Consider the following 27895-nt stretch of genomic DNA (forward strand, 5'->3'; position numbering starts at 1 on the left):
TGTAACCAGCAGATGGCGATAATGACTTGTAAATCAGAATTAAAAATTTAGGTAATTTTAAAATTCATTTTTAAAAAGAAAAAAAATCACTGTGCTAGCAGTAAGTTCATTTACTAAACATGTAATTTAGGGAAATTTCAAAATTATGAAGAGATACATTATGACCAATGTTTGGTTTTCCAAATAATGACTTTAATTGATTCAGATAATTTTTCCATCAAACTTTTAACATATATCCTTGCACAAACATATAAATATAAATTTAAGTGGCTATTTAAGTTACATCTATAGCTGGGTTATTTAGACCAGGGAAGATAGAAGTCTTTTGGTGAACATCGTTTTAAATATGATGTACAATTTTCCACTTATAATTTAATAATTTAATACTAATTTTACTTTAAGTGATATTCTTATGCATAAAAGATATTTATACAATTTTACATACTTTAGGTTCCTTTTTTTCACTTTTATATTGCAAGAACTTGGAATGGCATCAAAGTATCTCTGTAGTCTAACAGCATTAGTTATTCTCAAAGATGGTAGCAAAATTCTAAAGATCTCATAATTTAGTCAACTATAATTACATCATATCCCCAAGATTCTTTTAGAGCAAGTTGACTTAGTAATTTTATTAATTTTAATTAATAAGTTTAAAAACACCAAAAAGGTGAACCAAGTAGAATTCATTTTTTATATCTCTGTAAGACCGTCCTAGAAAGATAAAAAAGAAATTTTTCATATAGCAATGTATTTCTGTCTCCAAAAAATAGGATAACAACAGGGAAGTCCTTCTGAGATACTATTTATTCTCTAATTGATAATTTTTTGTCTATTACAGTATCCTTTCACAATAGAATATGTAGCAAGCTTACTCATCTGCTATTGTTATTAATAAGCATATAGCTAGATTATGACATTGCACGTGTGTTTTTAAAACAATTACTTCAGTCTAAAACTATTACATATTTTGGATTGACTCGCTTTTAAATTGTGCATTTTGCTGCAATTGAATGACTTTACAGAGCCTACTTAAATTCTAGTTGAATGGAGATGCTTCTTTGTAGGAGAAAATGGAAATTCACCAATTTGCAATGAAGCATATTGGATATAAATGCATCTATTTATAATGCTTTGCATAGGGCTCCCTTTTTGTCCACAGGAGAAAAGGTGTCTGTGATACGTGTCAGTCTACCATCTGTATCCATGAGGTGGTGGTTCTCCTTTGAAAACTCTGAAATCCATGCTGGGCTTTGGAGAGTTTATATCAGGCCTCTTCAGATGAAGTGTGGCTTCCTTGATCTAGACCAGTCTTATAAAGGTAGGTATCATTTAAAGGAAGGAAGATAATCCTTGAATTAAGAGAACTGTCACCCTCATGTATGGTGAAATATACCCAACTTCATGGTATATTTACGCTGACCTGAGCAGAAGTGTGCTCATTAATCACTGTTAAATGACTTAACCAAAGCATGCACAGCCACAGGCATGTCCGTACATATGCCACACCCCCAAATCAACTTTTCCATGAATCCGATGATACTTCTGCGTACAAACTCCAACATACTGAGATTATTTTTATTTACCACCATAGTAACTAATAATAATTACTATATTTAATATTTTTTAAACTAGTCTTAGAACATTAAAGTATGAATTATAAAAATATACGGGCAGCTAAATGCAAAACATGGCAGAACAACGAGATATAAGGCATCTGTGTGCTGTTTTATTTAACACAACATCTTAGATTGACTTTGGCGGGTCAAGAAATATCACTGAGCTGGGCGCACTACATCCGGGGGCAATTTACTTCTCTAGCTCTGATTTCCTCAACTATGAAATAAAGACTTTGGACTCCATGGTCTTGTCAGTTTTTTGAACTTACGTCATTCTAGTTAGTATTTGTACTTTTGTGGAGGTAGCTGGAAAGATACTCTGTTGAGTCATAGAGTGCCCTGTACCAACCTCCCTTCTTACTAGTGCTCCTCTTCTGTTCTCACCTGTCTCCAAGTGGGTCCTGATTCCATCCTGGGGGTTTTACTCTCTGCCACCTAGCCCCTGTCTGTCCCCCATTCTACCCTCCAGTAGTTATTCTCTCACACCCATTCAAGTAAGGTAAACCTACCTCTCCTCTAGCCCAGCCATTCACCCTGGTCCCCTCCGCCAGGGCTCTGCTCTCTGTTCTTCAGGTTTGCACCTGACTCTGCTTGCTGTCCAGACCCTGAGTGGACTGCACTGTGCCTGTTTTCTAATTACTTCTATCCTTGAGCAGCCTTGATGGAACTCCAGTTCCATTCAGGGAGAGAGGAGTGTCCCTACATCAAGATCGCCAGACTCTTACTTTGGGTGGCTGGGTCCCACTTCCACGAAGGTATTGACCCAGCACCGAAAGATAAATGTGGAACTTTAAATTCCCTCTAGTCTTCACTACAATCTGTTGAAGCTCTTAAGACATCACCACAATTTATAATCCCTGAGGGGAAGAACAATTGTATTACGCAGCATTGGCTTCTTCTTGTCTCTATTTTCCCTTTATTTTAAAACAATTTGTTTAATACTGGCTCAATCTTTATTTTTCTGTTATTTAATTTTTGAGGTGGGGCTGGTTTACAGCACTGTGTATGATTCAGGGGAATAGGTTCACACCCCTTCAGCTGTGCATCACCACGCCCACCCACCAAGAACTCCCCAATCCCCTCTACAGAGCTTTTGGTTCTTAATGAAGGCCTGGTACCAGGGTTCAGAAAAAGCAAGGAGGACTTAAAATTGTTTTCTTAAAATTTTGGAATATTTGTCTGAGGAGTTCGTCCTGTGTCTTATAATACAGACAGGATTTAAATCCTGGCTTTCTCACTTACTCTTCCTTCTGAGCACTTCATTTCCATAAGCCTCAATTTCTCACACCTCAAATGGGGATAATAGCAGCTCCTTTCTCAGAGAGTTGGTAAGATAATGTATATAAAGTACATTGATAGAGTGTTTGTAAAATGTAGTAATTATTATGTTATCCAGTTTCAGGATGGAGAAGGAATTATTCATGTCATATTTCTTTTTCAGGAAGTCCAAGAAGCCAGCTATGATTCTTCCTGAGGAAAAAATGGAGGACAAAAACTGATATAAATTGAGAGCTGAGGGCCTCATAATGCAATCAAATAGGAAGTATTATCTACTTTTTTACAGATAAAAAATATTGAGGCAGGGAGAAGACTCTAAGCAGTCCGCTATTAACTCATAATTATAGAAGATTTATTCCCCTGGAAGTCTTCAAGGTTGACAAGTTGGGCCGTAAAGAAAGGAAATGAAAGATTTGCTGGATAGCTTTTTTTCTTCTTTTACATTTTAAAATAACAGCTTTAGTGAAATGTAATTCACAAACCATACAAGACACTCTTTTAAAGTGGAGTATTCGGTGATTAGTTTACTCAGACAGTTATGTGTTATCCCCACTATCTAATTCTACCACATTTTCACTTTCCCAAAAGAAACCCCATTCCTACAGGCAATCATGCCCCCCTGCCATTACTCTATTTTCTCTCTCTGTGAGAGAGAGAAATGAAAATCCCTATGCTGAATATTTTACAGCAGCAGAATCCTACAGTATGTCCTCGAGGGCCTAACACGCTGTCTTCATTTCTTCTTGTTGCAATACTCCACTGTACAGATAGAGCAAACTCGGCCATTCACTGGCTGATGCATAGTTGAACTGTTTTCACTTTGGGGCAATTATGAATAAGGCTGCTATGAAAACTCATGCACAAGTTTTTGTGTGGACATGTTTTCATTTCTTCTAAGTGTACACCTAGGAGTGGGATTCCTGGGCATGGTGATTCTGTGTTTAACCTTTTAATGGACTTCCAGGATATTTTCCAAAGCAGACACACCATTTCATATTCCTGCCAATGTACGTGGTTTTGATTTCTCTGCATCCTTACAAATACATCATTGCCCACCATCACCATCACAGCTATCCCAGCATGTATGCAGTGGCATCCCATTGTCTTTTGTGTTAATTTCTATATTTCTTAGAGAAGTTTTGCATTTATAGAAAAATTGAGTAGGAAGCACAGAATCCACATATATTCCTAATTCCCCATCTTGCATATAGTTTCTGCTATTATTAACAAGTCAATTGCATCAGTATGGTAGATTTGTTGCAAATGATAAGGAATAATGATATGCTACTATTAACTAAAGTCCATAGTTCACATTCCTCTTTGAGTTGTAGAGTTCTATGGATTTTGACAAATGCATAAAATCATGTATCCACCATTCTAGCATCATACAAAATTGTTTTACTACCCTAAAAATCCTGTGTGCTCCACTTATTAATCCCTCCTGTCCTCCCAAATCTGGAAATCACAGATTTTTTACTGTCTGCATAGTGTGCCTATTCCAGAATGTCATATGGTTGGAATCATATGGTATGGAGATATTTTAGAATACTTCTTAACTCAGTAGTAGTCATCTAAGATTCCTCCCTGTCTTTTCATGGCTTGATAGCTCATTACTTTTTACTGTTGAATAATATTTCACTGTCTGGATCTACTTTAGTCTGCTAAAGATTTTCAAATGTAAACAAAGTCAAAATCCTGTGTAGTGATCCAGTGGTTGTTTCTGTCCTGGGAGGTGGCCTCTGATTTTTACCTAACCTTCCTCTGTTTTTTTTTCAGGTGAAGAAACAGGTGCCAAAAGTATTGAAGCAAAGTGCGTAAGATAATGAAAGGTGTAAATGTGTGCATATATATCAAAAACACACCAGTTTTAATGAAAGAAATCAATATCCACCACACATTGGTACTTCTGTACAATTTGGGGTAATATATAATTTTAAGCTGTTTACAAATAACATGTAATGCTTCAAATATTACATAATGTTGATAATACATTTCTAGCAGAAATAAATATATTGCACTTAAAAAGAACTTCATTAGATGTTACTTCATAGTATTAGCCTTATAACTTCTTTTTTTTCATAAAACATTTCCCATGCCCTTCCCCCCACCCCCAGCTCACACACTTCATTACAGTGACTGTTCTCACGCAATTCATTAAGCAAATGAACACAGCAAACAACAGAATTGTGAGAGAGTCTACTAAAGAGGCTATATCCATCAAATTTTATCCTCTAGGAAATAAAGACCTTCCTCTAGGTTTCTGAAAATAAGAAAAAAAAAACTAAATATAGTATTATAATGTACCAGAAGTAAAATACAAAATATGTATTTTTTGTCCAGATGTATTATTTCACCAAAATGTTTTTATTATTATATTTTTATTCTCAGAGGAGGGATTAGAATTGAAGGAGAGACAGAGAAAGAAGGGCCAGAAAATACTATTCACCTATCAAATATTTATAAATGAACCTTTGCATACTAAATCATGCTGAAGAAAGATAAGAGAACATTTTATAACTGCCATAAAATACTAGTGAAGAAAGGACTTCATGGTTTTTCAAAGTTTTAAGAGTCTGTAACCTTCCCATTGCTTATTTACACAAAAACTCTTATATTCTGAAATAACAAAGATTTATATAACCTCTCTTCTACTCAAGTCCAGCTCTCTAATGTACCCAGATGAAAATCTTTTCTGCTTTATTTCTGTGTCATTTAAATTCAGCATATATTATTTTGTTTGTAATAACTATGAATTTCATACATATTTAGTCACGTTTTCCTTACTTGGTCAATGGAAGATATAGTAAAAATATCATTTTTCTTATACTAGGTAACCTTGCATGTTACATAAATGAATTAGTAACCGAATCCTGGCTAAACCTGACTGTGTATTAAATGGGTTGGTAAAGTTTCTCTATTCATTTTATTTGAAGTTCATTTTCTTATTATAATTCAGCTTAAAGATAAGCAGGACAGCCTGAAAACCTAATGTGAAATTTTAAAATTGGATAAATATTCAACATGTCTCTGAAAAATTCATAGCAGTATAGAATGGGGGTGCTTTTCTGCTAATAATACTTATTTTCTGGACTTTTAGAAGGGTTTCATTTTTCTTTTGGGGGGAATATTAGAGCTGGAGAAAGTAGGATGACAGAAATGTAGATGGGGTGAGAGAGGAGCAAGCTTGGACTATCCCACAAGTCAATGTCACTCCTATAGTGTATCTCTATAGAGGCCTTCAGGAGATGAATCATCATTAGGAGGCTTCTATTCCATGTCCACCTGCTAGGAATGGTGGCAGGCCTTTCAGACAACACGCCATTCTTATTAACTCAAAAGGACCAGAATACCATATAAATTCATTAATCTAAATCTGGTTATATGTATTAGATACTAGCTGGATACGTTTACCTTTATACTGCTAGGAGAAGACAGGGTGGGTGACTGGGATTTACTAAGTAAATGCAAGAAAAATTGAACTTTGACTTACTGATGTTTTTAAATCAAATCATAAATGCAGAACCTATGAATTATGAATTAATTCCTTCAGGTTAGATGAAGCAGTCTGACAGGTCTTCTTAGCAGTACTGCCTACTCATCATGCTTTCTGATACTGTAATATACTTTGGAGGGGCGACCCTGAATTTATTTCAAATATACTATAACTCATGCTCTTTATTACTCAGTTTGTACTCCTGCAAATTATCTAATTCTTTGAATTACTTTTCATAGATGGACTTTAGATTTTTAAATCTTAAATACCCAAAACATTAAGTAAGACTCAATCAGAATAACTAAGAAAGAGCAAGGCAAGACTGTATGTAAATATCTGCCCTGATTCCCATGGTTACAGTGACTCTGATCAGGTTAATTTCCATTCACTTGTGCTTCTTTTTCTGGTTCAAGTGATACCAAATACATAAAAACTAGATCTAATTTTAGAATTTCAGATGCAATTTTCCAAGACCATGCTTTGCTATCTTAGTCTGCTTTTCTCTAATCACTCTAATTATTTTTACTCTTATATCACTTAATTATGAAATCAAGTCAGGAAATACTGGTATAAAAGCATAGTTAACAAAACATACAATGCTATTTTAAGACATACCAATGAGGGAAAAAGTCCAAATAGTATCAAAATAATGCTTTCATTCACATTGAAAAGAAAATTTAGATATGCATTCATTTAATAGACCAGTAATTGAGCAGGGTAATAGCTTGTAAAATAGCATCTTATTTTGTTATTCCTGCTTTAAGTCGTAGTACTCCATATTAAAAAGAAGTTCTGACAACAGGTCAACTATTGAATATTAAATCCTTATCCTAAGTTACATGGATATTTACCTTAAATATTATTCATAACTGCTTTTTTAAAGAAATGCACATCTGTGCTTTGTTGGAAAACAAACTACCTGTGGGGGCTATAGCATAACATGCAAGAAGTTAGGAACTAGCCTATAGTGTCTGTCATAGAGCTTTGAGATGCTTGGTTAAGACAGTCCATGCTTCTCCATAAGTAAACCTGGGATGCAGTGGAGAAAGACAAGTACAGCATCCAATGATGGCATGACATACACAGGCTGTGCCTCTGTGCCTTACTTCCTAGGCTGGGATTCCCAAGAAAGGCATTTGATATGAAAAAGCCTGACATTAAAACTAAGATCCCACTGGAGTCTGCATTTACTCTTAAATGTATTTTACTCTCAATAGCAATATTTCCCATCTCTTTTAACAGATTGAATATGTCTGCAGTCAGAACAGAGAATGACTATTACATACAAACATTAAGTTAGAGTTTCAGGGAGTTTTGGGAACCCAGAAGACAGATTCCATCTTATATCTATAATGCATTCTATCTATAGTTGAAGGATTATAAATGTCACGAAGTCTGTTATTAAAAAAAGAACTCTAGCAAAATGCCAAAAATACTACCCTGACCATAAATGTGTAGATATATATTGCTCAAAAATAATACAGAGGTTAAACATAGCTAAAATGTAATGAATGTAATGACTATTATAAACATAAAAGGAAAGTTTGAGAAGTCACCAAGAGTTGAAAAGTGAATAGACGCTTTAGCTTTACTTATAAGTACTGTCCACGTTTCAGTCAGGGAGTCACTGAGTTAACATGCAACATGGACAAAGGAAAATCAGGAGTCATTGAGTATAACACAGAAGGAAAAAAGGACAAATCAGCTGTATGGCCACATAACTTCTCATGAGTGTAAATTAAATAGTAGCTAGGCAGGCATGGAGAAGGGCCATTCACAAGTCCTTGTCAATCTGACAAAGCAGATTTACAGAAAATGAAAATGTGGCCCATGAGTTTAACATACATAAGGTCTCTCAACTCTGAAATAAAAGTAAAGTGGCCTCTGGCACCTGTGGCAGAGAGATTTCTTTCATTCTAGGGCAATCACCTTTTTATTGCAGCTATAACTGACAGCAAGTCTCATGTCTCAATAGCAGAGGCTTCAGGGTGATCCTTGGTGAATAAGTCAGTAGTGCAGCCCAGAAAAATTAAATCTCAACTTTTTAAGTAATACATACATACAGATTCTTGCTTCAAAAATGTCTATGTAAGATTTTCTCCTACATATATGGCAAGTAATTACTAGGAAGAGAATGAAGAAGAAAGAAGACATGGCTGTGAAAAGGAGTTTGTCAGGTACTGGCTCGTCAATATCACAAAAAGAATTTGTGAAGTCACTCACCTATTCATCCACAAAACCGGATGCATTGGAATAATTTTGGCTCCTTCCCCAGGAAATAACACAAAGGAAAACTAAACATGCTTAGCTATAGCATTATAAATATTTCTCTATTAACTCTAATTTTCTACAGGGAGAAATGGACTTAAGTTAGTTATTATGCATCATGGTCAGTGTGTTATACAGTATTGCCTCTTTGGAGATTCTTTTAACCTGTGGAACTCAGAAAGAAAATCTATACATGTTAATTTTATACATTACTGCATTGACACAGCATTTTTCACTACTAGGAATAATGCACCTTAAAATTCATCTGTTTTGCAGTATTAAACCTTCTGTATAAATCAATATCCTATTAGCTGCAGGACTCAGGATGGCTAGGGATGCTACGACGATTCTCTCTTGAATCTAAGAGATACCCCACAACTACAAATGATTCCTGGTCTATGGTGCCAACCACACAGTAGGTTTTATTGTGAGTCCAGCTCTCCTCTGTAATAGGTCCCACAACTCCTGGAGAGCCCCTGCTCCAACACTCCACACCCCACCCACCCAACCCTGTCCTATATTTCCATACCCATTTGCACAATCTGGATCTGGATTCTCCTGTCTTTAGAAGAGTCATACGAATGGCGTCATCACAGCAGAGGAATGGCGCAGTCCTTGGATAGCAGCATAGGGGCCCTGCTGAAAGTAGTGATGGTACCGGGGCATGTGGAAAGAGGGGAATGTTGGACCACTCCCCTGCATGGAGTTGGCAATGGCCGAAGGGGTCAAAGGCATCCCAAGTCGGCTATATGGCGGCAAAGAACCCTGTATGGGGTGGGGAATGGGTGTTGCTAGGGATGCTGTGCTGGTGCCAAGAGCAGTCAGGGACTGTGGGTGCTGAAATCCAGGAAAACTGGATGAAGATGATACCCAGGAGCTGAGCGACAAATTATCAGATGTTGTAAATGCTGACCCTGGAAGGAAAAACAACTTATTAGACTGGAAACTCTATTTCAATGTGTGAATGAATGAAGTTATCGGTAAGGGTTGATTTATTTCCAAAAATATATTAATAGATTTGTAATTTAAAAAGATAAAAAAATGTTAATCATAAGGCAAATTTACTTTTCCAGATAAGAAAATATTGATAGCATCTATGGAAGAGAGAATTTACTAAATGGAAAATGATTCAACTCTTTAGATGGTCACTATATCCCCAGAGTCCAAAACACAAAAACCCTGCCTGAGACCAATGGTCTGATTCCCTCCCAATTGGTCCAAATAGCTGATGTCTGTCCTGACCCTGCAACATCCCCTAAAGTAGTCTGGACACATGAGCCTGAGCAAAGCTACCTAGTTTCCAAAGACATTGTGAAAACTCTTGAGATGAAGTTTTTCCTTTTCTTTTTTTATCTTCCATAATTCTTCATTAAATGTTTGAAAAGTCACAAGAGTACTTTTCTTTACACCATTCAGAAGTTTAGATAAGAGCTGACATTGAGTTTTCTGGTTGTAAGATCAGTAGTAGCTCAATGGGATTTAGTTTGAAGAGATGCCCTTAATTTATGACTGATTATGCTAGTCCATATTTTGGACATATAAAAATACGACAGGGCTCTCTCCCCATAGGGACATCCCTGTTTCAGGGTTGGACTCTTCTAGTCTCTTTTTTCTGGCATCCCAGGTACAAAAGGCTCCTCCCTGAATCTCTGTAACACAGGAACTTTCAAATACTCTCTTCCTCTCACCTTCGGGGTCAGCATTTTCAAGGAAAGCCCTCTTTTTTATTTATTTATTTTTTTTAAAAAAAGATTTATTTATTTATTTATACAAGCACTGGGTACAGTCAGAAGCGCGGGAGGGTGAAAGAATTCACCAGAGCCAAAGCAGGGAGCAGAGCAGGCAGAAGGACAGAAGTACACTGCTGAGGGGAGCAGCGGGCGGCAGGAGAGGTCTGCGCGCCATGTGGGACCCTCCTCCGGTGGCCGGGGAGCAGCCGGGGATTGAACCGGCGCTGCACAGGCTACTGCGGGCAGCTTCGCAACCCAGCGCTCAACCGCTGCACCACCGGGGAGGCCCAAGAACCCTCTTTTTTAAAGTGTTTTCTATTTTAGTCATTCAACCTAACAAGGATGCTAAGACATTCGTGATGTAAATGAAACAGATATATTCCCTGATATTTGAAATGATCAAATGAAGTTCAGAAAAACGAAGGGACTGTTGCTGTGATCTAATAGCCCCTTGATAGATCACAGACAAATAATTCCTGGGCTCAAGGTCTTCCATGAGGTGCAAAACAACCCCACAGGAAACCTCTCGGCAGTACTATCGTTTAGGACTCAATTGAAAATCACAAACTCGGTGAGAATCAGCTTCAGGGGCTGTCACTTTCTGAAGAACCTCCTGGAATTCTTTTGGGGTAATCTGTACTCTGGGGACTGGAAGTCTCCCACCTACCTTTCTTCATTCTTCTCTGGGAGCTCTTGCTCCAGCTGCTGCCTTACCTCTGTTTTGCGTTGTCTGACCCTCATCCCCCAGTACATCCTCTTCTCCTCCATAGGTCCGGATGGGCGAGCGGGCGTAGGAATGCTTCTGAATCAGGCTCTCCACGCTTTCCCTATGTTAAAGAGGCACAGATCCTCAGTAAACTCAAAAGTTAAGCTTTCAGAGATGGAAAGGGCTCTTGAAGATACTTTACTAGTGGTGGGAAAGCTATGGTGACTGCACCTGAGGGGAGAAATCCTATATTATGAGACTATAAACAAGGATGTTAAATTTAAAAAAAAGATACCACTAGACAGGACAACTCTTTTCTCAGGCAAATGTCCAATCCTATCATACATTCCTCAGAAACACAGTCAGAGGGCTATAAACATAAGTACCATAACTCGATAGAGTAGGGACAATCTCCTGAAATCCTACAAACTGAGGGAAAATGAGGTGCAAAGGAACTATGAAACTGATAACAGAAATGAGTTAACAACAGAGTTAAATGATGTGACAAACAGGTGAGTGAATTTTCTCCGAGGAAATGCAATGAATCATCTCATTGACTTCACCAGCTAATGAATATTGAACCATTACAAACTGTACTGATTCAACAATGCACGAAATGTTGGCCAAAAGTTCAAAATATCATCAATCATAGAAATACTTAGTTTTACTAACAAATCTAGTAAATGCATAGAGTGCATGGCATTGGGTGGTTTGGATAATGGGCACTTTGTTCTTTTGCTTTGAGAATAATAAAAAAAAAACCTCCAGCAGAATTTACCCAGTTATTTCTTTGTCAAAAATGCAAGTTGATAACAGGCTAGTTTACACAGTATACACAGAAAAGCACTGTGACCTAAAGAACAATGCTGAATCAACCAGCAAAGGACAAAGAAAGGATGAAAGGAAAATTGAGTTGATGAGGACAAAAAAACAGACACCAAATTTCACGTTGAGGGAACAAAGGAAACAAATAAAATGCCACAAGTTCAAAATATAACACTTGTCAACACTTCACATAAATATATATATATACACCATGCCTGTGGAAAAAAATACAAATTCATAGTGAATTTGGTATACTGGAAAACTTGTATACTCACACAGATCAGTATATATTATAAAGCATGTAAATGAGGACCTTAGATATATCTAAAAGAAAAACTAATTCTTGCAACTATTTACGTTGTATCTTTGCCCCCAAAAGTTTTTAAAATAAACATACAGTAGCATCCCATTTTCAAGATGATTGGGAATCAGGCAAAATCTAGATCCAATGGAATCACATTTTTAAAAATGTTTTTAAGTATAAGGCCATTCCATAAGAAATTATCTCCAGATACAGGTAAGTGAAAAAAGCAAAGTATAGGTCAGTGTATAAAATACATCACTATCATGTTCATAGATGCGTGTTTATGCAAAATGTTTCCAGAATGTTTCAGTTTCCAGAACAAGAAACAGCCTAGAATAGGTATATAACATGGTGGTGGACTATGGGTATCTTGGTGGTAGTAACAATACCAAAAGGGGGAGATCCTAAACTTCTAATATACAAACAACAATGTAAACCAATGTTACCTAGATTAAAAAAATGGAGGATTATATATGTGCTTCTGATAAATAAAATTCTTTATCAGTATGAAATAATATACTTTATCCTTGATAGCATGCTTTGCTCTGAAATCTGTGATAGTAATATAATCACTCCAGTTTTATTATTCTTTTGATTAATGCCAATGTGATACAGTTTTTTCCATTGCTTTACATTCAGCTTGTGTCCTAATATATATATTGGATTTCTTGGTTTTTGCCCCTAGCCTTCCTCACACCCATGTGCTAGTCAGGTCTCAAGAGAACATTCAAGAGGGACCTCCTAAAGATCTGCAGAGCTCTCCTCTTTGGTAGTCTATGCTAAAGAAGATGTGACATATGTGCACAATAGAATACTACTCAGCTATGAAAAAAGATGAACACTTGCCATTTTCAACACATGGATGAAGCTGGAGGGAATTATGGATTGTGTTATAAATAAATCAGAGGGCAAAAGATAGATACAGCATGATCATTCACATATGAAATGTAGAGAAACAAAACATAGGAACAGTAAAACTAAACCAAAACAATGCTAGAAATCCATAAAATTGAGGCTACAAAGAGGGGTGGAAAATAAAGAGGTAGGGACTACAATGGACTATGGTGGAGGACCACAGGTGCCATGGTGGTGGATGTGAAGTGGTAACATACAACTGAAGAGTTGTGAATCTATACCTCAGAATCATATACAGTGTTGTAAACCAATGTTACCTCAATGAAAAGTAATACAATAAAAAAAATTATGAGCTTTCTATGTGTCAGGAATTATGTAAACATTTTATAAGTATTATCCTTTATTTTTTAAAGATTGTATATTTCAAGAATATATCAAAGTATAAAAAATAATAAAAACTAACATTTGTATTTAAAAGGCATTCATAGAACAGTTGCATGAACAAATGTTCTAGGTGAACCACCTAGAACCATTTTCTCATTCTGATTTTGTTAATGTCTTAACTTCCTTTGTCCATAAATTAGGAAGTATATCTCACAGGGCCATTCACTCATCAACAAAATATTTATTGAGTACCTATTATGAACCAGGCACCATTCTAGAGATTATGGAGACAGTAGTAAACAAAATATCAAAAATATTTATCTAACAGGGATCAAGGGTAAGGGGAACAGAGAATGAGACCATAAGAAAAATACATGGTATATTAGATGATGACAGTGCTATGGAAAAAATAAAGCAAGGATTCATGATAAGAGCTATATGAAGATTAAATGACATAATGCATCTGTCACACAGGCAATTTCCTACAGATATTAGTATTATATAAATAAATCTAAAGCAGGTAAAAATATTTTATTATCTTATATAAATTTTTCTCTAATTTATTCTGTCTGAATAATCCTAAGAATTATTCAGAAAGATTTTTCTCAGTGATTGAATGCTAAAGTCAGCAGAAAATTCTACTAGAATACTATCTGTTGTTCTATTACAAAACTTATCTATCATGAGATGAAGCTTTCATGAACCTATTATCATTTTTTGAAAGCGTGACTGATTTAAAAAGTCCCCTGAATAGACTTGTTGAATCACTGTGGTTATACTTGTTGGAATGAAAATATTTTATCACTTACTAATTGATACCAGTAAATATATTAAATTCAGAAAGTATACTTTGACATGACGTGAAGCCTAATTAATCAATTTGCCATCTGCCATACATTTTAATCTTTATATGTCCACCATCTGGTAATGTTGCATCCCCACAGCCTCCATAATTGATGTTACTTAATTCACCATGCCATTAAAGTGACTGTTTTTTGGAGTAATCTGAGTCATTAATAAACAAGTGAGCTGATGAACCCTTAATAAAATGACTACTATAACATACATTTGAGCTTTTGTTCTTTTTTTATCTGAGTCATGTGTCATATTTAATGATTTTTAATATTAAAATTTAAATATTTGACATACTTGATATTTAAAATGAACTTTGAAAAGGAATGAGGTAGCTATTTTCACAGAAGGAATTGCTTCAAATTCTTTAGAAAATATTTTCTCTTTGTATAGTCATAAAGGAATGAGCATCCATGCACACAAACTGTGAAAGTGTATTTCTAATGCTATGCTCTTTCACATGACGCATGTAAGCTGCTCATTTCAAGCATCTGGATCAAAGGCAGAATGTATTATTTGCCTCTCCAAAAGTGCCCTTATTTAAAGTTTTCACACACACACAATTATTATTTTCCAAATAACACAATGAATCACTGCCTTATGAAACATTCTCCTTTTTTCTTTTTAATAAGAAGCATGTTATATTCATTTTGTCCTTGGATCACTGTTATCATTACTTATTCTTGTCCTAAGAGCAAGAAAAAAGGGATTTTATCGAAGTGATTTACTTGTGTCAGGACTGGAAGTGAGCTGAAAGCAATGGCAGTTCTTATATAAAGGATGGCATAATTGAATTATTGCCTTTTAAGTGATTGAAAACGGTGGTGCATATCAGGGCCATCTCTTCAAAGATGTTCCAAAGAGTAGACAGCCCATGTTGTTTACTTTATGTCTAATCCTTGTTTCCAGCAGAATAAAAACCACCAAGCATTTGTTTAGCCTGAAAACCTATTGGAAGGATTTCTAAAATACTGTAACCTGAAAAATAAGGGATGGTGCACCTAATGGGTTAAGTGATTTATATATTGCTAGTGACAGTAGTACCTTGTACTGCACAGTTCTGTTGTATCCCAAGGCAAGAGATGGTAGTTTCAGTAGACTTACTTTGAATTTAATAGGTAAATAAAATGGGTGCCATTATCAAAGTCTTTCTAATATATAACGTTAAATTATTTTTCTAGGCAAAAAGAATCCATCATTACTGTAGGTATCTTTAAAGATCTCTTCTGACCACTGTGTAACCATCAATTGCATGAGTGATATAACTGTAAAAGATACAATCTGAGGCAGAGGTAGGTCAGCTAGGGCAGCTATGATGATTATGTTGATCATGTCAAAATGTTCAGAATCATTTGAAGTCATCTGAAGGACATGTTCAAACTCTGGATAGACAAAACCCGCATACTCACTCAGTATTAAGACTGAATGCCCTTCCTCTGTCTTTGAAAGTAGAGTGCAAATTTCTCAATGCTCAAAAAGAAAAATCTTCCCTTTTCCCTCACAGTCCCTTTCTACCATAGATGTATCTAATATATTATTCTTGTACCATACTTAATACATGACAATAATATGTTTGCATGACTGACTCGAGTACTAGACTGTTAAGTGCTGAGCCAAGGAGAGAACAAGACTTTAGGCAGTGGTTCTCAGACTTGAGTGTGTGGTATGGACTGGTGTTCTCCCTGACTCCACACCCCACAAAGATTCATATACTGAAATATTAACCCCCAATGAGATGGTACTAGAAGGTGGGGACTTTAGTAGGAAATTAGGTCTTGTGGATGGAGTCCTTATGAATGGGTTCATGCCCTATAAGAAGAGATGGGAGAACTAGCATTGGCTTTTTGGTTTAGAGCCATGTGAGGACACAGTGTGAAGATGACTTTCTATGAAGCAGGAAACTGCCCCTTACCAGACACTGAATCTGCCAGCACCTTGCTCTTGTAGGTCCTGGCCTCCAGAACTGTAGGAAATAAATGTCTGTTCTTTGAACCCCTCAGTCAATGGCACTTCTGTAATAGCAGCCCAAACAGACTAAGACAGAATGTGTCAGGATTACCTCTTGGGTTCATCAAAACAAAGATTGTCAGGCCCTGCCCTGGGGTTTCTGATTCAGTGGTTCTGAGGTTTGGCCTGAGAATGTGATTTCCAGGTACTGCTGCTGCCCGCCTGGAGGTGACACACATAGACCCACTGCTCTAATGTAGAGGCTCAACTCAAATTCTAGCTCTGCCACATGCCAGTTGTGTGCTTGTAGGCAAATTACTCTCTCTCCATTTCTCCGTTTAGGCTACTAATGTGGATCTAGCTCTTAGGGCTATTATTATTTAATGAATTAACATACAGAGAGATTATATTGGTACCTGACATTAGCAAGTGTTCAATAAATGTTTATAGATGACAAAAATATCATTATTGTGTATCAAGATCATATTTTCCTAAATATAATCATATTTAGTAATCATATTGAAGCTATATAATCATAATCATTTTAGATGCAATTGAAACTTTCAGTTGCTACCATTAGATGTGCTTCATTTAAACCATCTTACAATATATATGCCAGAGAGCAAACTAAGTAAAAATTAAATATTATTCCACATTATTTTCTAACTTTTTCTCCTCAGCATAAACCTGGAATAACTATTTTCAGGGAAAAAATGTTATTATCTATTAAAATCAAATATAATTTGTGGGAAAAAATATTTAAGGTTATTCCTACTAATCAATTTGCTTATGTTTACATCATGTCTTAATTGCCTTTGTAAATAACTCCTCATCAATATTTTCCTAAAGATTTATGCAGCTACTATCATAAATTACTGGGGAATAATATATGAATATTTGTAGCTTCCACAAAGTACCTAATACCTAAAAACTTTATGAGATTTATTATAAATCTGAGATTTATTATAAATCATTTTAATTTGAGAACTGAAATACATTATGCAATCCATTTTGGAAAAACAAAATAAATTAATCTTTAAGGTTTTAAACTTTATTTTACTTATTTGACTTAATTCTACTAATCTTTTCAGTAGCAATATTCATTTTTTACTTTATATTATCAAGTAATCTATCAAACTGAAAAAAAACCCAAAGATCTATTCTGTATTGCTTTTTAAGTCTTCTAGCTATGACAACTATGTTAAAGTCTCATGCTAAGTACAGATTGGCCTATAAATAAATTTTAGTAAATTGTAAAAAACAAAACAAATGTCCTTCATATTACATAGAAAGACACAAGCAAGAAAAAAGGAGTACAATTTCCAACAGTAAGTCAGTTCTGAAGATGGAGAACTGAACTAAAGACACAAAAGTACAAACTCATTCTGGGCCAAACCTTAAAAGAACATGACTAATATGTCCAAAATCCAAATGTAGAGAATTTTAATACAAGCCTCTACTACATGCCATCTGTAGAGGTACTGAGCATGAATTCCAAATAGCTAAGACTTATGATTAGAAGATGGACAAAAATAACAGAAAACTGAAATCTAAAGAGAGTCTTAAGACGGATGCACCTCCAAGTTTTAACTTGTCTTCCTAGTCTGTCGTCTTTATTTTGACTTCAACTACACGTGCTGTGATGACCCAGTTAGCATGTCTCAACCACCACTGTAAAAAGGAAAGAAGTGTTGGGCCTCCCCTGGTGGTGCAGCGGTTGAGCGCTGGGCTGTGAGGCTGCCCGCAGCCTCTGCAGCACCTGTTTATTTCCCAGCTACCAGCGAGGGCCCCACAAAAAAAAAAAAAAAAAGGAAAGAAGTGTTGGTAGAGATCAGATCTCACCAGCTTTGTGGACTAGCATTACCATGTGGGCCTTGAAATTAAATTCTGAGTTCATTCTAAGTGGAAAGAGAAAAAATCATTTTAAGAAGGTAAAACCTCTGGGTGGAAATTTTCTGGATTGCTTAACATTTCCACCTCCCCTTAAAGCTCTACACCAGGGATCAGCAAACTTTGCCTATACGGGGCCAGGTGGTAAATATTTGAAGCTTGGGTGTCCTTATGGTTTTCTCAGATGTCCTCCATTCTGCCACTGTCACATGAAAGCAGGCTTGTACAAGATACAAACTGACCAGGCTGCAGTGAAGCTTTATTGATAGACAATAATATTTAATTTATTATTTTTGCTTACCACCAAGTAATGTTTTTATAACTTTTTTTTCAGCCATTAAAAAGGTGAAGGTCATTCTTAGCTTGTGGGTTATACTAATCAGGTAGCAGATAGGAGATGCCATCCCCTGCTCCATGTTGTCTGTCGGGTTAGAGATGGGGTGCACTGACCCCACAATGTTCCTTATGAAAGCCTAACACCTCAGAAAGTCTACAAACCAACCTAGAGCCAAGTTAGTGCCAAACACTACTTTCTAACACCGTAAGTCATTATGAAAGACCTAGAAATTATCCAGAAACAATGAACCTCCCTAGCAAATCTGCCAAAATGCTTGCTGCCCATGGCTTGTTGTAGATAAAGCTCCTATAAATCCCTAGCATATTAGATTTACAGCTTATTCTCCTGAAGTTTCCTTCCTTGTCTAAACGAATAGAGTGTCTTTGAGTTTTGAGTAAAAAGGCCTGATTCCCACTGGGCTTGTATCCAAATCTCACATGTCTGAAAGTTTTATTCACTGCCAACGGGGCTAAAACATATTTTATAGATACTCTCTGTATAAATTCTGAGCCAATACAGCGAGATAAGCCTATGTACTTAATTCTCTGCCTCACCGACAGGACTAAGAAAACAAGAAACAACAGGGAATCAAGAAATTAAAGAGAGTGCCAACTACATACTTGCTCATTTTAGCCACAAGCAGGAAAGGAGTGAGGAAAGACTCGACCAACATGCCATTCTTCAATGTACACAAAGGAAAGCTACCTGGGGACAGAGTAAATGCAAAGGCTTTTATCAGAGCTTCATCTAAAGCCCAACTTGCAGCAGCTGAGGGTAAGGGTCAAAGCAGGTCTCTGAAATTGATGGAGAGGAGATTCTCACACTGCGAGAAGCTAGGATGGAAGAAGCCCAGCAATACTGCGGGTCAGCACATAGTTGGGGGTGCACTAAAGGGAATGAGGCCCTGACATGCCTGGCCCTGCAGGAGTTATGAGGTTGCTTGCTGGGCCTGAGGAAAGAGCAGCTGATTCCCTGTTGCTGTCCAGAAGCAAAGAGGGTAGCTGAATCAGTGCAAAGTTGAAATGCCCTTTCCATGGCTATGTGCACCACCTGAGACAAATCTCCAACCTAAGGACAACAGTCACATTTCCACATCGGCACATTTTACTAGATTTAAACTCTTACCCTGTTTTTGGTGTGTACCTAGTAGATTTAACAAAGATACACATACTTTCATTCAAAATTAATCTCAACTCCCAACACTAAACAAACAGAAATGCTATTCTACAGATGAGCTAGAGATTATGTGGCTGAAGCAAAGTGAACTAGAGAAAGGTAGAATTCAGAGGGATTCTGTTGGCCTTTTCAGGCCTTGTCTAGATCTTGGATTTTACTGTGAATGAGAAGATGAGTCACTGGAGAGCTCTGAGCAAGAATGATGTGGTCCATCTTCCTTTCTTTGACAAGATCACTGTGATTGCTGACTTGAAAATTAACTCAATGGCAGTAACAAAGATGAACTGCAAAATTAATGTAATAAGGAAAGAGATGATCGTGCCCTAGATAGGGGTAGTAGCAGTGAAGGTGGTAGGAAGTAGGTGGATTCATTTGGATATATTTTGAAAGGTTCTCTGATGTTTGGACGTAGGACCTGAGAGAAGAAGATTCATCAAAGATGACTCCCTGTCTTGGCTGGAGCAATGGGAAGTATACAAAGATGGATGTATGCTCAGCTGCTGAGATGGAAGCTGTAAGGGAATAGCAGGTGCAGCTGAATGTTCTTACTATTTGGAGCAATATGGATGGAGCTGTAGGGGACTGTGCGAAGCAAAACAAGTTAGAAGAGAGATCAATACTGGATAGAGTCACTTATAGGTGCAGAATATAGAGAAGCCAAATAAAGGGTCAGAGAAAGTCAAACTAAAAACTAATTCTAGAAATTTGACTATGGGACTGAAGTAGCCCGAGGCGGAGGGAATGAGGAGGGGTGAAAGCAATGTGGAGAGAAAGCACAATGGACTCTATGTGTCTTGGTGGTGGAGTGACAAGAACACCTGAGGGGGGAATTCCTAAACCTCTAAAACACAGACATAGTTAACCAATGTTACCTCAAGAAAAAAAGGTAGAAAAATAATTAAAATAGTCTCAATAGATGTTGAGAGCATTAACTATAAATTCAATTAACATTCAGAATAACAAATATTCTTAATTTAGGTTTAGAATATTCTTTATATAACAGGAATGACATTTGTTATCAGTAATAGAAAATATTAGCCTAAAACATTAGCCAGCAAAACCTATAAATATTGCTCAAACACTAGAGGCACTGCTAGGTAAGTCAAGAACAGGAGGAAAATGCTATCATTATTTTTCAGTATGTCCTGGAAATTTTAGTCAGTGTTATAAAACAAGAAATAAAGTTGAAAAGCATAACTATTAGAAGAAGATAAAATCATCATTTTTGCAAATGATATAGCATTCTAACTAAAAACTCAAGAGACTAAAATGAAAAATTATTGAAACTAATTTTTTTTAGGTTCTGTAAAATGGCAGCATGCCAAAGACATACGAATCGATAGTTTTTTACAGACTAAACTAGGTAGATTTCTAACAAAAATTCTATTTTCTAAAGCCTTCTTCCCTCCCAAAATCTCTCTAGTACATGCTAGCCAATAGAAATATAATGTGAGTCACAAACATAATTTAAAATAGTTTAGTCACCATGCTAAAAACACTACCCATCAGTGGCTGATGACCATTTATTGCAAAGTGCAATTCTGGGAGAACTAGTTATGTGCCTAAGAAAATAAGATTAGTATTTACAAATTTGAAAATGCCAAAACTCTGAGTGAACAAAAGAGGAGATTTCATTAGAGGACAAACATATGATATGCTCCCAGAAGGAAGTCTTAATACTTTATATTGTTAACACAAACCCAATCAAAACTCCACTGACATTTTGGGAAGACCTGAGAAAATGATTCCAAAGACTGAGAGCATAAATGTCAAAGAACATCAAGAAAACTTGAAAATGATAAGCACAAGGGCCTGGGATGTGCTATATCAGATATCTAAGTATCATCAGGAAATTTTATCAATTTACAGATTTACAACAATATAATACTGGTAGGTTGATAAGGAGAGTAAGAACTACCATGGTAACAACTTAGAATATGATAAATGGAGAAGTATACTAAGCAGGAAAGGAATATGTTAGCACATGACTGGGGGTCACTTGGAAAACATATATAGTAACATACCTATTTTAGATCTCATCAAAGTAAATGTGGAATGAATTAACATTTAAATAAAAACTAGAAAACAATAAAGTAATAGAAAATCTATAGTTGATTATATATTCATATAATTTTGGAGTGGGGAATATATCTTTATAATAAAGAGTGTATATTATAAATCTATAATATAGATTTTTATATAAGGATTATATATCTTTATAATATGGAAATCATGAAGACACAGAATAATAGTTTTCATGATAAAATATTCTCCTTATCAAAAACAAAAAACTGATTTCTAAACTGGTGAGAAGATTCCAACATGTATGACTGAAAAAAAAAAACAACCCAATATTCTTAACACATTCTTAAGCTTTTATAGATCAATAAGAAAAAACGATAAACAATTCAAAAGAAAAAAATGGGTTACAAATATAAACAGGACATCCTACAAAAGAAAACACAAATTTTCACCTATTAAACTGGCAAAGCTGACAAAATGATGATAGTATTCAACAAGGGTGAAAATAAAAGGGCACTCCGGGCCATGACATTAACAATTTTTCTTGAGGGAAATTGAGCAATATGTATGAAAGCCTTAAAAATATAGATATCTTTCCAATTATATACGTATCTAAATTAGGAAAATGCATAAAGACAGTAGAATAGATGTCAGCAGGAGCTGGGGGAATAGAAATCGATTGTTTAATGGGTACAGATTTGCTGTTTGGGGTAATGAAAACATTTTGAAAAGAGATAATGGTGATGGTTGCATGATACTGTGCCTTAAAGTCACTGAATTGTATACTTAAAGGTAGTTAAAATGGTAAACTTTGTTATATATATTTACTGCAATTAAAAAAAAAATCCCATTGGGGCCTCTCTGGTGGCGCAGCAGTTGAGTGCTGGGCTGCGAAGCTGCCCGCAGCCTCTGCAGTGCAGGTTCCATCCCCGGCCACTGGGTGAGGGTCCCACATGGCGCGCAGACCTCTCCTGCCGCCCGCTGCTCCCCTCAGCAGTGTACTTGGTCAGTCTGCCTGCTCTGCTCTCCGCTCTGACTCTGGTGAATTCTCTCTCCCTCCCGCGCTTCTGACTGTACCCAGTGCTTGTATAAATAAATAAATAAATCTTTAAAAAAAAAAAACCCATTGTATGATCTAAACATTTAATAAACCATTCTATTATTGAACATTAAGGGTTTCTCAAAAATTTTATTAAAAATAACATTATGATAAAAATATGTATATCCTTTGATTCAGCATTGTTTTTAGTATATATCCTACGATAAAAATAAAGACTATGTATAAAGATATACATTTTCCTCCTGATACAATTTGTTACAAAAAAAAATAAACTTAAATAACTAGTATATAGAATTGGTTGAAAAATTTATGGTACACAACAGAAAATTAAACAGACATTACAAATTGTGCTACAGACATACATCTATTAATATAATAGGGAGGATAAAAGAGAAATGGGAGAAATAAGGGAGAACTGAATAAAAATAGCATGCATAGAAAATTTTAAAGGGGGAAATGTTTGTAAAAGCATAGGTTAACTTCTGGAAAAAACAATAAATTTTTTCCAGGGGTTATCTCTGAATAAATGGCATATTGTTACTTTTTAATTTTAATTTAATTTTGTGTTATCAGTATTTTTCTGTATTACCATGAAACTTTTTTGTAAAAATAAATGAACAAAAAACTTTTTAAGAAAACATAAAAAACTTAGTTTTTTCTTTCTCAAAAGTAATACTGTGACTGCTTAATATACAAAGGGCTCCTTCCCTCCCCCAAAAACAAAGAGACCAAGAGACTGACTTTGTGTTATTTATCATGTGTAACCTGCATATAATTGTTTCCCTGGACTAAATAACTATAAATTAGATTGTATTAAGAAATCCCTTGGGATGTTTTGTTTGCTTCTTAACAGTCTGTTTTAGGTATATGTGCAAAGCATCTGACGAAAATCCACTTTTGCTAATGAGCCAGGTTTCCTTTTATAAGTATAGAAAAAGACTACACATCTAGGACATGAGAGATTCAGGTTTCTGAATGGAACCTAGTAAAATTAGAGCAGAATGTCTTTGAGAGTATTCTAAAAGCTTGTGCAATTGTAGAAGATATAATACAATCAGTTTAGAGACATAAGGCAAACAGATCTAATCCTAACGGCATTTTTGTTTGGGTGTCCCACATAGAAGTTGTAAATCTGAAACAGGAAACTAGAAATCATTAAGGTCACATATTTATAACATCATATTCAATTAGGTTAGAAAAGTGCAATTTCTGTCATCATGTCATAAAAAGATGTGTTTTTCTCTCAGATCTCTTCTTAAGAGAAGCTCCCTATATTGTTACAGATAGGGCTGTTTTCAATCAGTTACAAGGAGCAATTCAATTACTAGATGGTTTAGTGCAGTAACTGACTCCAGACTAATTTAATTTCTTTAGGTCTCTAAAGATCAATTGATCTGATTTGTTCCATCCCCAAAGGCTGTTTAGGAAAAATTCAGACTTAAATACCTGGAAATGAAATCCAAAACCTTGGCCAATTTCACACTACTTAGGTCATCTTGCAAACTTCAGCTAGTCACATAAGATGATCTCTTGGCCCTCGGACCATTGAAAGCTACTTAGCTTCATGTACATGTGAGTGCTCTCCACATCAGGATGCTTATTCAATAAGTGGAAAATGTGGCTGCATGCATTATCGAATCTGTCATTCTAAAGGGCAGTCAGTCTGGAGAGTCATATCTCATGCACACATGTGCAACTAAGGGGCTATTTTTACTCTAAGAGTAGTTTATTAAGACTGATAAAAGTAGATCTAGATGGGGAAAAGTATGCTCGTCTAATAAGATGAGAAACTTATAATTAATTTACACTGTTAGATTGATAAAGTGCTTTTATAAATGTCATCTTACACTGTTTTCTTAATAAACTTGTGAAGTGAGCAGGGTTAGTCTCTCCATTTTCTAGATGAGGAAACAGACTCGGAGGTTAGGTGACTTCTCCAAGGTTGCTCAGTCAATAAAGGCAGAGTTGGGTCTCGAGCCCCTGCCTTTGTTTCCCAATAGATCATGCCACCCCCAATCTGAGGAGATATGACATACATTATAAAAGGAATCACACTTACCCGCTGAGTCACTGTCTTCAGTATTACCTGCCACCTGACTAAAACTGGAAAAAGCTCACTTTATAACTTCAGCTGCGTAAACTTAATCTGAATCAGTGCCTCTGGCAAAGGGGAAACCTAAATGAGAGCAGCCTCTTTGCTCGCCTAAGCCCCAACTACTAGAAGAGTTACCCACTTGGTCTCTCTCTGCATTCTCTAATGGATTTTCAACTAAAACTGAAGCATTTTCCCTTGATCTCAATACCCCAACAACTTACCATGCTCTCCAATTAATTAATCTTTCTTTCCTACTCAAACCCCATAGTTCCAGTCCGATATACAGTCTCCCCTGAAGGTTTTTCTGCCCAACTGAGTCTCTATATCTGTTCCCCCCATATCAAAACTACCTCACTATGTTCTGCCACCTGAAAAGTCATAAGGAAGATTATATAGATGTTGCTAAAATATGTAATCCCTTAATTTCTGTTGTCAGGTCAGGTTGGGGAGTAGTGCTGAGGTCAGATTTGACCATGTGACAGGTAACAAAGAAATGTGGAGCAGCTGGCAGGGAAATCACACAAAGATTTAGAGATAAGATAAAGCAGAGGGCTGGTGACTAGGGCATGCCACCTGTCAATACAAACTTCAGACCACATAAAAAAATGTCCAGAAGATGAATAATTGCTTAAGAGCTAATACAAAACACAATGACTATAGTTGAAAACACTGTACAGTATAACTGAAATTTACTGAGAGTAGAACTTAAAAGTTTTCATTAAAATAAAAAGATAAGATAAAATAAAAAAGAATGTTTACAGAAAGTTACATATTATCTATAAGAGGTACAAATAATTAGTTTGAAATATGCATTTTTTGACATTCTTGTGGGACAAACTGTGGATCTCAAAATAGTCACTCTCATGACAGTTACTGCCTCATACTATGTGAACCATTTTAATTCAGTAAAAAGTGGGGTAAGGTACAGGCACAAGACTGTCATTTGTCTTCCTAAAGGTTCTGAGACAAGATGTCTCTCCTATTAAATATAAGCAGTCTACACTACTGGTAAAATGATAAGCCCTGAATTAAATTACATCTCTCTGCTCCGAAATTCCAAGCTACCAATAAACTCTTTGTGTTAGCAAATATATCCACTTCTGAAGGCAATAATCCATCAAAATTCCATTTCTCTGCAAATTGCCACTGAAGACAAAGTTTGATATCATCAAGAAGACTGAGTCATTGATAACAATGAAGCTCTATATTTTTTACAGCTGAATAAATGCCCTAATCAAAGAAATCACTTCACTCAGAAATTGAGCATAGGCTAGATCCAGTTGTAGCAGCTGGCAAAGCAAATCTACAGTGTTTTTACTAAAGGAGGGATGTGGTGGGCAGAGGATCAGAGATTATGCAGTAAAGTTATGGCTGCTTAGCGCTGAAAGAAGAGCACCATTGCAAACTCACTCCTCTCCTTTATCTTGTCTGGACAAAACAGTAAACCAAAGATTTTCTTTACCTCTCAATGTCAGTGAGCCTGGAGGAGTCCCGGAATCCTTTGGCAAAAGGGTTGCTATCTATTTTCAGCTTGGTTATCTGAAAAGGAAAGAATGGATAACAAAACAGTATCATTTTTGAGGTCAAGAAAGTAAAATCAGAAATAGCATGTTTATTTCCCATGGTACTCCAAGAATATCTTAAGTCTCTCAGTATCATGAGAAGGGTCGAGAATACTAAAGAAAGTTCTCAGGAGGGGGGATCACAGTCGCCTAGTGCAATTGTCAGAGAAGGCCTCAAAGAAAAGGAGGTATTTGAGGATGGGTTGATTCTAGAGAACAGTCACTAAATAAGAATCAAATTACTCTGTCTGTTGTATCCTTCCACATCATTTCAAGAACACTATGCTTTCGGGGGTGGGGGGAGTAAGAAAAACTTCCTACTAAGAATCACAGTCTGAAGTATTTACTGTGTCCATGCTGTGCCAGTCATAACCCCCACATTATTATTATTAATGCAGAAGACCATTCAATCATATGCACTGTGCCTCCAAGGAAATATATCAGTACATTAGGTGGTGAAGCAAAAATTATAAAGGAACACTGCTTAAAAGATAATCCACTTGTAAAATTCCTGAATGCTAGAGCTGAAAGGAACCTAAGAGGACCAAACACAGTAAGTCAGTATGTGAATTAGAGAAACAGAAACCTTGAGGATATGTTATCATTCATCGATATCAAAATTATAACCCATGTGCATCTTTAGAGAAATACACAAAGGGTCTTTGTCTGGAAAAAGATGGATATAAGTCTTCCTCCTTCAAAGTTAAGAGTGTAAAAAAAAAAAAAAATACACACTCCAAATACAGTTTGAAACAGTTTTTGCCAAAAGGCAAGAGTGTATTTACTATTTATTTTAAACCATGAACACCTAAAGAAATGCTTTTTTCTTACAAAAAAAAAAAGGCATTTTTATCCTTGTTAATTTTCTTAATGTGAGCTAACTAGTGCATAAGTTGCAATGAAATGATTTACCTGGCTAAATATAGAGCTTCCCACATTGTCTTGCCAAGAGAACTGCAATTCCCTATCACTAACACTGCCAAGTTATAGATTGGTTATTTGAGACTACTAATTTTTAGGGGCACTTGTCATTGTCTCAGAAATGTATATTTTTAGCTCATGAACACTCATTCTTTTTTTTTTAAGATTTATTTTATTTATTTATACAAGCACTGGGTACAGTCAGAAGCACGGGAGGGTGAGAGAATTCACCAGAGCCAGAGCGGGGAGCAGAGCAGGCAGAAGGACCGAAGTACACTGCTGAGGGGAGCAGCGGGCGGCAGAAGAGGTCTGCGCGCCATGTGGGATCCTTGCCCAGGGGCCAGGGATTGAACCGGAGCAGCAGAGGCTGCGGGCAGTTTCGCAACCCAGAGCTCAACCACTGCGCCACCGGGGAGGCCCTGAACACTCATTCTTGATCAGCCAGAAAGTGTTAATTTCTTATTCAGCCTACTTAATGTGAAATGGTAAACAGCTTTGTCTCAAACATGACCACTGCTCAAATGTTCAAGGATTTATGAAGGGTGAAGTCTGCTTCAGCTGTTCTCTCCAACTA

General features: G+C 36.2%; 1 protein-coding gene across 1 annotated transcript in view; it reads right to left on the minus strand.

The window, feature by feature from the left end:
* Nucleotides 1-9228: 9228 nt before the first annotated feature.
* TBX20 (T-box transcription factor 20) overlaps nt 9229-27895 on the minus strand; it is a gene marked incomplete at both ends in the record, with an annotated part of 36912 nt that continues 18245 nt past the window's right edge. Inside the window, 3 exons of the mRNA XM_084230939.1 lie at nt 9229-9569; nt 11100-11212; nt 26301-26377. Coding sequence (XP_084087065.1) covers nt 9229-9569; nt 11100-11212; nt 26301-26377 — 531 coding nt within the window. The remainder of the gene's footprint in view (nt 9570-11099; nt 11213-26300; nt 26378-27895) is intronic.

Source organism: Talpa europaea (genome assembly GCF_964194135.1).
Source record: "Talpa europaea genome assembly, chromosome: 3".
Lineage (NCBI taxonomy): Eukaryota > Metazoa > Chordata > Mammalia > Eulipotyphla > Talpidae > Talpa > Talpa europaea.